This window comes from Stylophora pistillata, chromosome 11 (genome assembly GCF_964205215.1).
Source record: "Stylophora pistillata chromosome 11, jaStyPist1.2, whole genome shotgun sequence".
Lineage (NCBI taxonomy): Eukaryota > Metazoa > Cnidaria > Anthozoa > Scleractinia > Pocilloporidae > Stylophora > Stylophora pistillata.
The window spans coordinates 17,871,114-17,887,189 of NC_142529.1; the positions used below are offsets into that span (position 1 = coordinate 17,871,114).

At 38.7% G+C, this 16,076-nt stretch overlaps 1 protein-coding gene across 1 annotated transcript in view; it reads left to right on the forward strand.

The window, feature by feature from the left end:
* LOC111346918 (fibroblast growth factor receptor 3) overlaps nucleotides 1-16,076 on the forward strand; it is a 46,258-nt gene that overhangs the window by 18,023 nt on the left and 12,159 nt on the right. Inside the window, exons 3-8 of the mRNA XM_088738364.1 lie at nucleotides 2,544-2,863; nucleotides 3,466-3,752; nucleotides 11,913-12,176; nucleotides 12,318-12,599; nucleotides 14,432-14,683; nucleotides 15,550-15,795. Of these exons, the coding sequence (XP_088594490.1) occupies nucleotides 2,568-2,863; nucleotides 3,466-3,752; nucleotides 11,913-12,176; nucleotides 12,318-12,599; nucleotides 14,432-14,683; nucleotides 15,550-15,795 (1,627 nt within the window). The 5' untranslated portion in view covers nucleotides 2,544-2,567. The remainder of the gene's footprint in view (nucleotides 1-2,543; nucleotides 2,864-3,465; nucleotides 3,753-11,912; nucleotides 12,177-12,317; nucleotides 12,600-14,431; nucleotides 14,684-15,549; nucleotides 15,796-16,076) is intronic.

A 16,076-nucleotide genomic window follows, 5' to 3' on the forward strand; every position in this document is an offset into this window, starting at 1 on the left:
TTGATTCAGACGCCCATCTTTTCAGGTGCTTAATTCAAGGCATTAGGTTCGGCTCATGAAAAGATCGGCGTCTGAACTGGGCCTTACATCATAGGTTTACTTTTGAGCGACAGGGATTGCGAAACCGTCTTGTTAATGTATTGCATGACAAGTTTCATGGTAGAAACGTGATTCTAGCTCAGCTGAATTCTTGGTAATGGATACTGTTGAAGAAAAGTGTAAACAAAGACGGCAGTAGAAATTCCATTATATTTTCTGTAAGAAAACTTGTATTATCCTGTAAGAAAGTAACTTGTATTCTGCCCACCCTTCTCTGGGTTCTCGCGCTTTTCATTGGGCGAGATTTCTCTTCGAATTTTCATCTCACATATCAAGTGAACAGAAACTGACAGGCCTGTGGTTTGTTTTAGGGTTAGTTACTGGCCTTATATACAAAATGACTTTGCGATTTTAAGAAGACTTCTGCAAATCAGCTCAAGGATATATGTAACCATATTAGAAATTCAACATGTCCATTTCATCTGTGATTGATTGTAGACCCTGTGATTGACATTGTTCTGTTGCTCGGGGATTTAAGTCGACAGATAAGCGGCGAATTTTTAAGATCGAAGCTGCCATAATTTTTTCCATCAACAGTGTTCTCAGAAGACTTTAGAGTGAAAGGGTTAAGGAAACCAAATTTTTTTTTTTTTTTTTTTATTTTTTTATCAGAGGGCACTGCAATCTGATTGGTTCTTAGAGCGGTCCGTACTTTTCTATCTGTGCCAACGGGTACGGTAACGCTTACGTGAGTCGCCGAGTACATCCTTACCTTGGTTCCCATTTTTCATGATTATTTCGTTTTGCCTAAAAACTCGTTGGTAATTAATACTAATCCTTCACAAAAAGTAACTCCGAAAGTGAAAACGTTTTGTATTTGTTTACAATTAAATTATCGATGTAACTTACATTAATTTAATATCTGAATTCTCTCTAATAATTCGTTCGTGTTAAGAGACTGGGGTGAGCGAAATTTTCAGTTCTGGTACAAATACAGTTACCTTAAGTCTTTCCAATTGTGTTCAGTTTGGATTTCAATGAGAAAAGCCGCATTATATACCCTTGGGTATACTTAAGGTGTCTTATTTGAATTTAATTTTTTGGTGAAAGGAAGACCAGATTTACACACGACTTTGCAGCAAACAAACAAGACATCTTATCTTGCTCAACTTAAAAACATACATTTAAATGTTCTTACACTTTCCTGGCTATTTACTGATTGAACAGAGTTAAATTTTCGCACTTAAATCGTCGATGGAGGTGAATAATACTGTTCGTAAGATCATTGACTGATTTTGAAGAAAAAAGTGTCGTGACAGTCAGAACTTGAGTCACCAAACCAGTACCGTTGTTGTTTTCAAGAGTACATCCACTTTTTCCCTATTCGCTCTCTTATTGATAGGTGTCAGATGGTGACAGATACTTGGAAAAAAAAAAAAAGGTTTCTTTGTTCGGACGTCTTTAAAATCATCATTATCATGTCATAAATAAAATTGAGGGCACAATTTTTCTCAATACGGACCGACCTATGCTGGTGAATAACGTATATTTACTGAAGAAGAAAAAAAAAAAAACTCACTTAATAGTGTTAGTGTAAATAATGCGTCGATAAATTCAGAGCTTCAACGTTCAACCCCCGGGGACATTTGACTTTGGATGACATTGAATGATGATGATGAGGAGGAAAAAAAAAGAACTAAGGGAGCTCTCGGAGTCTAATCTTCTTACCTTATCCAACAGCACTGGCATTACAATGTGACGTATGTACCAACCTACCATTTTTTATGTTAGGAGTTCCTGTTTGTCCAATGGAGACTCAAATGTCCATATAGTCTATACAAGTGACCAGTGACCTTCTAAAATTCTTAACAGCGCGCTTTTTATAAAACGTTCATTCTGACATTGTCAGAGGTGGTAGCTTAGAGAGGGTCTTCATAGTGAGAAAACAATTGACTGTTCATTTATAAATCTACAGAAGCTTTGAACATCTGAAGGATGGTGCAAAAAAAGAGACTAAAACTTTAACACTTTACAAGCGCTTAGAAAAGTCTCAGTTTGGCAATGTTTCTATCAAATTATAAGCTTCAGGGTGTCATTACTGGTTCGCAAAGCTAACAAGAAAAGTAATCAATCAAACAACCACTCTGTTTTTTCGTCCTCGAAATCGCTTCCGAGTATTCCGTGTTGACATGATCGACATTAAGATATCACAATTTCTGTCAAATCGACCGCGGTCAAATGAAGCAGTAGCTCGAGGACACTTGGATAACAAGAACATTTGCAAAAGTAAGACGTTTCTTCGTCTTGACACCACGACCGTTCCCGGCACAAAAAAAAAAGAAAAAAGATTCTGAGTTTCCCTGAGAACTTGAACTTCAGACCTTAGGATTTTGCGCTCTGACGCTTTACCACTGAGCCATATGGACCCTTGCCGTACAAAGTCATTATTAGGTTCGTCTAGGACACGCGTTAAGGTTCATACTCCCGATTTTTTTTCTTTACAGTGGAAACAATCAAGTGAGGGAAGCATGATGCGGTTCGTGTTCATCATTTTATGTATCAATTTGCTGCTGGGCTTCACCGAGGGCTCCAAGAGGCCTAGGTGCGACAATGCATACTGGTGGGAGAGCTTAGATAGGGCCAAATGGTCTGTTTGTCCCAAAACCAACACCTACCTCCGAGGATTTTGGAGAAGTGCTTTTCAACGGGGAGACGAAAGAGTTGGACGCCTGGAAGAGGGAAGGTGCTGCGATGCTGTGCTGCCCCTATATGCAGGCCAACCGGCAACGTGTTCAAATACAGACTGGTCAGACAGGTTGAATCGGTGAGTTGTTCTCTCAGTTCCAGTCTTCTATGCGTAAATTCTTAAGGATGTCACGTGGCGTTGTGTCACATCCTAAAGAACGACCTGGTGGGAGATAACAATCCCTTTCTGAATGAAGCGTGGTGTAAAGCTAAAAGATACAATTGAATTCAATAACTACGTACGCATCATTTTTATTACCATATTCTGAGACTATTTACCGCTGGTCAGAATGGTTACACATGGCCCATCCGTCAAAATTTACAAGTAAATATAATGTTTCTAAATGTGATCGCCAAATTTAAAAAAAGCTACTAAATTGTTATTTTGTTGATAAAAGAGAAAGAAAACCCCTTAGTAGCTCACCTCCTCTCCACTTTTCTATCTCTTGTACCTCTAAACTACTGAAACATGTTTTTACGTTTTTCAGGCGATGGAGTATATAATTTTTCAGCGTTAAGAAATGAATGTTCTGACCATGTCGAAAAACCTTAGATTATCTTAGAGAAGCAGTCATTGATAAGTCAACTGGTTGAGTCTCCTATCAGCGAAGACGTTTTCATTAACATTTATGCCGATAACTATTCAGACCCAGTTGATCAAAATTATTTTACTCTTCTTAGGTATAACGTCTGGGCCCTTTGTCCTTCCGGTTATTTCATGAATGGCCTCAGACTTGATCGTTCTCTTCCCGCGTTTTTGAACAACATAGCCGAGGCAAAATGTTGCCGTCCACAGAACCATCCCAGCAGTTCTGACGACTGTTACGATGAAGATGTTACCATTTCATTTGACAAAAAAGGGTGGAGTGAATGCCAGAGGGACGGTTTTTACATGACCGGTTTCTACAAGAGTGACTGTAATAACCTCTATTGTATTGAGAAGTTCAGATGTTGCAAGATGATCAATGGTAACATCAGTCTTCTTGTCTAGTTAGGTAGATGGATAGAGATAGTGGATAGAGCGCTGGACTGTTGTGCGGGAGGTCGAGGGTTCGAGCCCCGGCCGGACCAACAATCAGGGTCTTAAAATAATTGAGAAGAATTTGCTGCCTTTCTATAACATCAAGAAAAGGTTAGATATTCTAGTCTTCTCGGATAGGGACGAATAAATGGAGGTCCCGTATCCTGCAGGGTTGGGGTAGGAAACGTTAATTTCCAACACACGAGATTACTGTGTGATGGATGTCCTCCCCTGGAGTGGGTTGTACAACGGATTGCTTCCAGGGAGACAATTGCAACGGGATTCCATCTGAAAGTGAAGTCGCTGGTCTGTCTGTCTGGCTTGCAAGCTTCACCGCCATTTTGATGGCCCTTTACAAAAGTTTCTCAACTGATTTGCAAATTGAAAGTAGTTTAATGCGCATTTTCTTTTCCAATTTATTAACTGCTGTTAAAAGTAATCTTTGAAAAATAAACTTGGGTTACAGTTTTGAGAAGAATTTTGACTACCGAACATACAAAGTGCAAATGTACATAGCATAATTACCATCTGCAACCTTCCAATGAAGATAAACTATGACACAGGGCGCTGACGGAAAAAATTTAAAAATTTAAATTTGAAAAGAGATGACAAACAGTGGCAGAACCTTATACATGTAGATATATACATACTACATTTTTCCCCATGGAGGATCACAAGAAAATGACCTCGGATTTCTCCATAGATCTGTAGAAGAAAAATCAGTTATTTCGCTTTTAAAACAGGTGTCAATCACGGGCTAAAATAACGCTCAGTAGGGATGCGCACAGCCATTCCGGACGGTAACATGACTATTATTACTGTAAAAGTTACTATCGTTGAGGTTTATCTTATGGCTACATATTTAACTGACACAATTAGCTGAGCAAGTGTCACGAGCCATGCAAGGTTCTAATTCTTTGTGGTATTACATTGGTGGATCAGTGGCAGCAGTAATTGTCGTTTCACTGATTGCCTGTTTCTTTTGCAAGCGTCGAAGGACAGGTGAGGCCCAGTTGTCCTGTTTTATTTTATCTAGCTTTGTTTAAAGTAAGAAAAGCTAAAAATTGGTTAAACTGATTATTTTTGTCAATTTTTGTTTTTCTTTCTAACACTTACAACTTTCTTTGCATTGTACTTCTTAATTCCGTCCCAAGGTCCTCCTGAAATTAATCCTCAGCTCAAGAATCAGTCGGTTACCTATAACTCACCGCTTCAGTTGAATTGCTCTGTAAGCGGTTTCCCTACACCTGAAGTATTTTGGACTAAAGATGGAGAGGATCTCGGCAAAGAGAACACACTCATTATTCATCAAGTGAGGTCTAAAGACTCTGGCAGATACACGTGCAGCGCTAAAAACCGCGAAGGAAGCAAGAAATCAACCTTTTGGATTAAAGTAACGGGAAGTATGTCTCTCATTTATATTTAAAAGAAATGTTCACGTTTATGATTCAAAAATACATTTTTTCGAGTCAGATTTTATTTTCATTTGCAACTTAAAAGATCCAATAAAATACGAGCCTTTTTGATAAGGGGGACATCGGTATTTTCGTTTCTGCGGTTTTAGTTATTTTTTCGATTGGTTTTTCGGTTTTTTTGCCGAAAAGAATTTTGGTTTTCCGGTTTTGGTATTCAAGGCGGTTTGCAGATTTTCCATTTTATAGCATTTGGTTCTCAGTTTTCGTAGAAATACTGACGGGAATCAACTATTTCGATGCTATTCGGCTGTTACTTTGGGCATCGTCAACTATGCTCGACATCGAAAGCATCATGGAAATTCCTAGCTACATGCAAGACTACCTTATTCTGTCAATGGCTCAAGTAGCTATCAAATAAGTCGACTGACGCTCTGCGGAGACATTCATAGCAACCCTGGGCCTGCACGTAAGTCTACGGTTCCGAAATTCCCGTGCAAAGAATGTGGTAAAGCGGTAAGCAGTAATCAAGACGCCATCTTGTGTTCACAATGCTTGTGCAGGTCTCATGCGAAGTGTCTCCAATTGTCTAGAACCGGCTTCCAATATTACTTAGACCATCCGGATCTGGACTGGGTGTGTTCTCTCTGTTCTCTTTCGCAACTGGCTCCGGAAGACCTTATGGATACAAGTGTTCTCTCTGTTTCGCCAATTATACTCGATCCTCTCGATGATGAAGCTTGCAACTCGTCTACATTTAGCGAAGTTAGCGAAGATGGGTTCGATTCTCTCGCTTGGTACCAGGCCAACATAAGGGAATACTATAAGTTCAATCTTAAAATTGCTTATTTAAATATTAACAGCCTGATAAACAAAATAGATGAAACAAAAGAGATGCTCAGAAGGAACATGTTTGACATTTTATTTATCGCTGAGACTAAAATCGATGCTACTACTTCCACTTTCCTCCTAGCCCAACCAGGTTTTCGGATTGTTCGCAGAGATCGCAAAAAAGGTGGAGGTGGTCTTATTGCCTACATAAGAGCTGATTTGTCAGTGTACAGGAGAGCGAAGTTAGAGCCTGAAGGAGTGGAATCAATCTGCTTGGATGTCAAGGACAATAACAACAGTCGTTTCCTTGTTTGTGCGTGTTATAGATCACCAGGTAAATGCAATGAGCTGGAATTTATGACCTCACTATCCTGCGCTGCTGAAACAATGTATAACACCAGGAAGGAGCTGTTATTACTCGGTTATTTTAATCAAGATATGTATGTCAGTATTGCTGAGGGCCGGACTGCAAACAGAAACTTGGTCGACTTTTGTGATCGATTTTGCCTTGCTAATAAAATCACGAAACCGACACGCGCTACCGACAAAATAAAGAGCCTTCTCGGTGTCATTCTTACAAGTAACAATGGGCGCTTTGTTGCTTCAGGCAATTTGCACCTTGGTTTGAGCGACCACGACTTGGTGTTTGTTGTACGCAAAAACAAAATTCCACGTCCAAAACCACGCTTTGTTGAATACCGCAGCATGAAGCATTTTGATCACCAGAAGTTCTTGGCGGACCTAAGTGAAATTCCTTGGGGGACGGCTTATTGTTTCTCGATGTGAATGATGTATGGGGTCATTGGAGCAAACTGTTTAAAGACGTTCTTGATAGGCACGCACCTATTAAGAAAAAATGGGTGCGCGGTAATCAGCTTCCTTGGATCACACCTCAAATCCAACGTGAAATTGCTCTGCGAAACAGGCTTTTCAAAAGGTACAGAAAAAACCCAAAGGACAATACATGGATTGCTTATAAGCAACAGCCCAATAAAGTAGCTTCACTTAAGCGCAAAGGAATAAGTAAATTTTGTTACGACACGGCATCGGGAGCGAAACATCCTGGTGAATTTTGGAAGAAAATGAAGCCTCTTCTTCCTAACTCTGGCATAAATAAACTAAGTAACATAACTCTTGTAGAGAACGGTGTGGTCACGACGGAACCCAGGCAGGTGGTGGAAATATTTAATAGCTATTTCGCCAATGTAGTTTCAACAAATCATCGCGAAAATTACTTCAACGATCATCCAAGTGTAAATCTAATCGCCAGCAAAATGCTGCTAGATCAGTTTGTCTTCCAGCCTGTGAGCTGCGGCTATGTTCGTCAAATCTTAGACAATCTAAATCCCCGGAAGGCTGTTGGCGTAGATGGAATTTCACCGCGTCTCTTAAGGCTCGCTGCTCCCATCCTAACGGAGGAGATAACACAGCTGATCAACTATCTGATTATGAACCAATCATGGCCAACCGAATGGAAGAGTGAGAACTTGACAACGGTATTTAAAAAAGATGAGGATACACGCAAAGAAAATTATCGTCCTGTTTCCATTCTTACCGCCATTTCTAAAGTGTACGAGAAGGTTATGTTTGACCAGCTGTACGGCGCTTTCCATGAACATCTTTCTCCGAATCTATCTGGGTTCTTGAAGAAACACTCTTGTTGCACCGCACTCTTGAAGATGACTGAGGACTGGAGGCGAAGCCTTGACAAAAGGGAATTAGTTATAGCCGTGACAGTGGACCTGTCCAAAGTATTTGATTCTATTAACCATAACTTCCTATTGGCTAAATTAAAAGCGTATGGCTCCTCTCCGTCTGCATTAAACTTGATTTCTTCCTATTTGTTGGGGCGAAGACAGCGAGTTAAGTTGTCCGGTGTTTGCTCCAGCTACTCAAAAGTAATGGTGGGCGTTCCCCAAGGGTCCCTCCTTGGACCGCTGCTGTTTAACATTTATATAAATGACTTGAACTACGCCATACCAGATGTATCTCTGAGGTTATACGCCGACGACACAACTATGTATGCCTCAGACGTCTCGCCCATGGTTCTCGAATTTGTAGTGAATAATGGTCTTGAGCGGTTATCATCGTGGTTTCGAGAGAATCATCTGGTGATCAACAACACAAAGACGCAAGCAGTACCCATTGGTCCCTGTAAATACAGTTACGACCTGGCCATACATAGCTCTGTCATTGAGACACTGCCATCTATCAAAATACTTGGCGTTGAACTTGATACCATGCTATCTTTCAAGGATCACATCACTAAACAGCTTCAAAAGGTATATGCTAAAAGTGGCGCACTTAGGAGAACCAGGCGTTTTGTCCCTGACAATGTTATGTTAAGGCTCTATAAAACTTTCATTCTCCCTCATTTTGAATACTGTTGCCCCCTCTTACTTGGATTGGGGAAAGTGCAAGCGAATCGGCTAAAAGATGCCAACTATTATATTCTTAGATCACTGCTAGGCTATCGCAAGTCTACCCTTTATGATGAATTGCTGCGAATCTTGAATATGGAAACGTTAGACCAGAGAAGGAAACAACAATCCCCTATTCTGTTATATAAATGTTTGCATAACGAAGGTCCCAAATACATCACAGATTTTTTTAGTTTTAGGGAAACTATGTACAACCTGAGAGGAACCGGCATCAATTTGTGCGCACCTAAATTTAATTTAAATTTTATGAAAAAATCTTTCACTTATATATGTGCGCAGCTGTGGAATGGATTACCTACAAGTGTTAAACTGGCCAATGATATCAACCTTTTTAAGAAGCTATTGAGAACATTGAAACTTTAGCTGCTTCTCAATTTTATACTTGTATTTAAGTGACTCTCAATTTCATTGTACAAACTTAATTTTTAATTTTAATTTTAAATTATTTAAGCTATTGCTTCATCATTTTATACCTGTATTTAAGTGACTTTGAATTTTACTGTACAAACTTAAATTTTAATATTAATTGTTAGTTATTTTAATTTCTAATCAATTAGGTTTTGACAGTATGTATTAGGTTTTTTAGATTCTTTATCTTAGAGGCACGTACGTATTTTGAACGAGCTCTATGAGCTCCTTGACGCTACGTGGGTAAATAAAGTATTGATTGATTGATTGATTGATTGATTGATTGATTGATTGATTGATTGGGTATTCGAATTTGGTTTCCGAGGTGGTTTCGGTTTCTGTTTGGATTTCGGTTTCTCTTCGATCTGAGTGACAATTATGCGCTTCCACCAATCTCGAATAAGCGCAAAAACTTAACTTTGTATGTTCCATTTGTAACAACTGTATCAGATCGATTGGGATTTTGATAACTGGGTTTTGACTATCGCGTTCATGTATTGCAGGTTTTCACTGTCACACCATCATCAAAACCATTCAGCAAATTAAGTCAAGATTCAACGAGATAAAAGAAGATGAATATTCAAACAGTTCTGTACGGGAACAATCCTCTGGACTTCAATAATGATTGCGTCTGCCTCTTTTATAATTAATCGCCTGTAATCCTGAAATTATTATTATGTTTATCGTCTTCTGCTGTCATCCGTAGTGTCACGACAAGAACTGAAAATGAAGGAAAAAACTTGAATTACTAGGAGACTCCGTAAAAAAAAAACAACAACAACAGTATTAACAAGTAACACCGGGAGACTTCGGGAAAAAATTTGGGTCAGGATCGGAATTCTGTTGTTACAGTCCCTGATGTCGACAACATATGTAGCTTTGCCTCCTATAGGAGGCAGGAACCATAAAAATCATATATTTTTTTGTCCTTCGAGATGGTATTAATCTTCGCTGTTCTTCGTTGTTGCCTTCAACCTCGATAGCCGCAGAAAAATGGACTATTTGGCAGGCTTCTGAGTGAATAGACTCTGGGCAAAGTGAGATCGATCTACTATCGAGTTTACGCACAAACCTTATAATGTGAATCGCTTCGATTGCCTATGATCTGATGCGGCGAAAGAAGAAACGTTCGGAATTTGTTGTCGCGTATCGTTAATTTCAATCAGTCAAAGAATTTTCCGTCGCAAAAAGGTTTGTTCTGAAGTATTCTCCTTCTTAGGCAGAAAGCTCGGAGGTTTGTTATCAGATACAAACGGGAGAACGCCTTTTCAACTGCTTTATTAAGCAACTGAGGCGAAAGGAGACACAAGAATGGAAAGAGTGGAATTTGGCTCGTGCAGGCGAAGCAAGATTTGATTTATATGAAGATTAAGTTCTTCCCTGCTGACACCCTATTTACTCTTTTGATCTTCCAACTCTATGCAAATAAAGGTGTTATAAATATTTGCAGCGTCGAAAGTTGACGAATCTTGAATGTGTGCAGTTTGTTTGAGCTACATATGCGTTTACCATTCTGCGGAGTTGAATGGTTAGCATACTTGTGGATCTTTCAGTGATGTTACAGAGGGTTGACTTTTGATATAAGAGCAACCTTCCATTACCGCAAGAACATTAATTACAAGTTATCAATACTACTTTATTCAAATACACGATACACGTAAAGGTGGACCGCGAGGTTAACCCTTTAAAGGTCCTCTACCCCCAATTCCCTGTAAACATGCCAGACCACATCACAGTAAGCTTGTAAGTGGGTTCTTTAACGCCCCCCTCCTAACCAAATTAACTAGTTAATAGATGCAGGAGACGGGACCTACGGTTTATTCGTCGTTATCCGAGAAGACTCGAATGTTTATCTAGTTCTTGATATTATAGAAAGGTAGGACATTCTCCTTAGTTATTTTAAGAGCTCGGTTATTTTAAGACCTTTAGTTGTTTTATCTGAGATTAAGTGCTTTAAGTTCGAGTCGGCCAAACTATTCTTTGACTATTTTCCTCTTTAAAAATGCATCTCAGGTGGCCTTACAGCTTTTTCTATTGAGATGAAAACGTACATAACAGCGTCTCTTTATACAAATATTATGGTCCGCCTAAGTGTGATATTCCCACTTTTTTGAACTTGCGTGAGCAAATGGAAGGTTACAGATGGTTTTTCTTCAACATTGACTAGAGTTCATACCTGATCAATAATCTGAGTTTAAGTGGTTTTGTTGGCGACGTCAATAAACTATTGATAACGTTCGCAAGACCAAACTGAATCAAAACCCAAACTTGCAAGACTCACAATTAAGGGTCAAATAAAGAATTTTTCTAAATTACTAAGGCTTTTCAAACTTGATATACTTCGATAAATTATATGTAAAATCTACAGCATAGTTCCTTACCAATTAATGAGACTAACCCAGCTAAATGTTTGCTTGAGCATTCAAAGTAATGATAGTGAAATATCAAAATATAGACTGTACCTTTGTCGTACATATTGTATTTTGTTAAATGATGCCAATATATCATCAGCTAGTGCCTGTTGAAGTAAGGCTTGCGAAAAAACACATTAACATAAAGACTTAAGATAAAGATAAACACTTAAGATAAAGATATGACTCAGACTGGAGATGATATAACTTGGTTTGGGGTAACATGACTAAGCTTAGCGGGGATTTTACTTGGTCTAAAGTAATATGACTCAAGCGACTTAAGGTAGGGCTTAAATGACTTTTATGGTGGTATCAATGGTTAACGCTGTTTATTGGATTTCATGTCTTGGTGAGGAGTTACCTTGGTCTTTAAGGGGCCTCACAACTTTTAAAATTTGGATGTAACATAAAATGACAACGGTTGGCAAGAATTTGTGTGGAGTAATATAACTTAGATTAATATAATGCACGAAGAACCTAAAAATCTGTCAATTTAAGCATTGTTATAAGTAAATAAATTCATCGTTTCTTTCACTAGCTGTGATGCTATTTAAAATGAGATATCTTTTTTTATAACATCCTCTATCTGAACCATTTCTTGCAGAGAGCAAAAAGGTGTTGGAAAAAAAAGAACTTTATTTTAATATTGGCAGCAATGAAGAGCTTCGATGCTCAATACATAATGAAACCAGTTATGCAAGATGGACCATTAATGGTCAAAAGCTTCAAACAGTAAACTCTACTTCTCAAAGAATCAGGACTAAAGAAAATGGTGAACTGTTCATCGACAAAGTGCAGTTGTCTGATGCAGGATTATACGAATGCTACAGATTGGAATATGTTCAGTATTACATTGTCTACGTTAATGGTAAGAAAACACATCTTTTCAGCTTACAGAGATACAGGCATAGGCTAAAAATGCTGGATAATGACGGGTAAGATCAGTATACTATTGACCTTTTAACAGTACTGATATGATATTGGTAGTTTTTATCCCTTCTTTCAACAGCGAAATTTACTGACAACACGCTAGACCAACAAACCTTGACTGCAGGCACATCTGGCATTATAAGCTGCGGTGCCCAAGGAGAACCAAGCCCACAGATATATTGGAGGAAAAAAGGAGGAAACTCTTTCGACCACAGACGATTCACTCAAGTATCCAACGGCAGCCTACATATTAGCCCTGTAAAGCCTGAAGACAATGGGACATTCATTTGTACAAGTAAACAAACTAAAGGAGCAAAGAGGGTCACAAGCAATGATAAAGACATACTTGTGACAATTAGAAGTGAGTAACCAATAGGGGTAATGTAAAGAAATTCAGGCAATTACATGAGTTCGTAAAAATTGATTCTTATCTAAACAATTCAAGTTTAAAGCATTCTCGCTGTCCATATTTGGAGCCATGTGAGGTGAAACCATATCATAGTTATATTGTTGATTTTAGTTGTTTGAAAAAGGTATCCTGTTAAATAATTATATTAGTCAACTCCGTAGGTTGAGTGTCATAGCGCAAAGTAGTGCCTTTCGATGAGAATTATAGTTTCTTTATAACTGGCCATGTGCTGAAGAAGACTTCGGCTGATCAGCATAGTGCGTTCTCTTTCTGTATTAGGTATAATCGTTTGTCTAACGATGCAGTTTCTTCGGATGTGGATCGCGACGCTTTAACTGCATGCTGCGTGTTAGTGTTACTTGAGCCTGCGAGAATGGCGATGGAATTGTTGGTTTTGCCTCTTCGGTTAAGCGAAGGGAAGGCTTTTGGTTGTTGTACAAATACTGTAGGAGGCTATCGACGTCCTCCCGATCTAAGATGGTAAAATTATCAATTAAATAGTGCCTCCGGATCCTTGGCTTGTGGGAGGATGACATTATCGCTTTCTTTCAAAACTCTCTAAGTAAAGTGGAGTAGCAGTAACTGTGGAAACCGGACTGCTCGTCGATACACCTTCTGTCTGCTCGTAAATTGGTCCGTTGCGATAGAAGAACACTACTAGTAGATCTTGATACGAAGTTCAAGAGGTCTGCAATCTGAAAATAAACAATGAAACGAGCAAAAATACATTAACTAATTGACATGGCAAATTAGCCACCGTAAAGACTTCAAATACTGACGTTTCGAGCGTTAGCCCTTTCCCAGAGCGAAGAGAAGAATTACGGGTTGTGCGCGTGAACATGGTGATGAGAAAAATATGAATAACTTAGTAGAATAAAAAGCGGGGGGCCTTGATACCTATGAGATTGAGAGTGCCAATTTGAAAGGTCAACTGTTGTTCAAGAGATTTGCGGCTTTCCGAGCTACCTAAATGTAAGAAGAGACCGTAGACTGCCATTTTCTGCTCAAAATGATTAGATAGTATAAAGTTTCTAGCGTTGAGTTCCGATATTTTCTCAGCACTGTGAATGAAACGACAAGTTTTGCATCGTGCGCAAGTGCATTTAAAAGTTCCAGATTGGTGATCAGTTTGGAAAGAACTTCCGACCAAAAGGTTACCTATGTTTCCGTCACATTTGAATAACACAAGTGGAGGTTGCGAAAAGATAATGCCAGTCTTTCGACTGTTTTGAGATCATTTAAAATTGTAAGAATAATGGATTTAACTGAGTGGTTGTGAGGGTGAAATGTAAGAGTGAATGAAATGCGGTCGAAATTTTTCTTCTGTTACGTTTGTAATGATGACTGTCCATCGATAAGTTAAGGGCGGTGGTGACCCGCTTGAACGACAGAAACAGAGTAAACACCTTCCTCGAAAAACTGTCCCACTGCCTCTAATTTGTCGAAAAGATCAGAGTCATCACTACACAAACGACGAAGTCTTAGAAACTGAGAAAAGGGAATGGAATTCTTCACATGAAATGAATGCGAAGATGAATGCAAAAACTATGTGAGTCTAGGTTTGTACCCCCCAAAAGTTTAACCAATTTATCTCTATTTTGCCTTCTAATCCCCGACTCAGTCCAATTTGTTCTGTGAAAATGAAAATAAAAACTGCCCAAAATGGCCAGAAACATTAGCATAAAATCTCAATGAGAAATATTAACATTGAAATAGACTAGTGTTTTCAGTTTAGTGATGCCATCGTTTTCTGTTAATGTTTTTGTTTTTATTTTACCTTTTAGTTCGACCAAGAGTGGATATTTCTGGAGCAAGCAATCTCATTATAGAGGGAAACAGTGTGAACTTGACGTGTGAAATTGTGGCTGGTCGGCCTGAGCCTGAGATAACCTGGCTAAAGAATGATATTAAGCAGGAAAAGAGTTGGTTTCCCCTTTTTCCTAAAATAAATAAGAGCGACGAAGGGCGGTACAGGTGTGAGGCACAGAATGACGCAGGCATGTCTTTTAGTAGGGAAGTCAACGTTTCTGTTAAGGGTGAGTTTGTTAGTCTCACATTTATATTTCAAATCAGTCATGCATTTGGTTTGTCTTCCGGGCGAAAATTAATGTTCAGTGGGCCGGACTCTGGATTCAGGGGTCTAGGTCTGAAATTCAGGGTCATTGTGTAAATAATTAACAACTTGTTTCATAAACGGTATAAACTGTTGAACTAGTAGCTCTATGTCCTAAAAATCTCCTAAAATTTCAAGAATTGTTTTAAAAAAGGCAGAACTAAAGGAACTTATGAAGTCCTTTTTAAGTATTTCTAAAGGGATTCCATCCCAGAGCCTTACCCCACGAACTTTAAAAGTATTACCTTTTTCTGTTTCTCTGTTGCAAAGGGGGCACATTGAATTGTAGTTCCCATAACGACTGATCCTACTTGTTAGAATTTCTAGGAATCACCTGCGTTGTGTAACTTAGACGGTCGGTCTCTCTAATACATCTTGTGTTGTTGGGTGAGATAAGAGTACTTAATAAATACAGAGCAAATTTCGGAAAACCATCAGAAAAACTTGACATCTAATGTTTCAGCTATTAACTGCAAAGGATTCATCTGCTAGGATCAGGTTCATTATAAGTGTTTTTTCTAGACCGTTTGATCTTATAATTTGTTCCTGCGTGATGGTTTCAAAGCTCAGTTAGTAATATAGCCTGGCCTATGTGGTTTTTGGAAGCATTTGCATGATCATCATGCAGGCCTTGATTATCATAATCAACGCCTGTTTAATCTCCCTCTTCCTTTTTATTTAGTTATTTATTTTGATAGGGAAGAGGGGGGGGGGCGTGGAATCGAGGTGGAGGCTTTGTATAAGTAATTACCATATTTGCAATCTGCGTTTTTTCTGCTCACTTTGCAGTTCCACCCCGTGTGGAGTTTGAGTTCAAGAATATTAACATTGAAGTTAACTCCACATTTACTGAAAAGTGTTATCGAAGAGGTGATCCAGAATTATCGGTCAACTGGACCAAGGATGGAGTGTCACTTAGTACCAACAACATCCTGGTCATTAAACGCGCGACTTTTAAGGATAAGGGCAATTATGAATGCACTGCTCAAAATGATTATGGCAAAGCTAACGCCTCCTTCTGGATCGATGTCACAGGTAAACTCCATACTGTAGTCTGTGTCATATATTGAGCTTGTAACTGGAGAAAGTGTTAGTTTTCGTAGTTTAAGCCAGAATAAAAGGACATTTTTTCTCTTTTCACTCATTTCTTAAAATAAACCAATGACTAAGGAATAATGATCTGATGATACATTATCATTACATACTTATATATTACTGAATTTGGAAAGAAATTTGAAAAGAACTTTCATGTTTATTAAGTTTCAATTTGCCAGCATTAGTTCGTTTCTCTGTTGAAGGTTCCTGATCATATACAG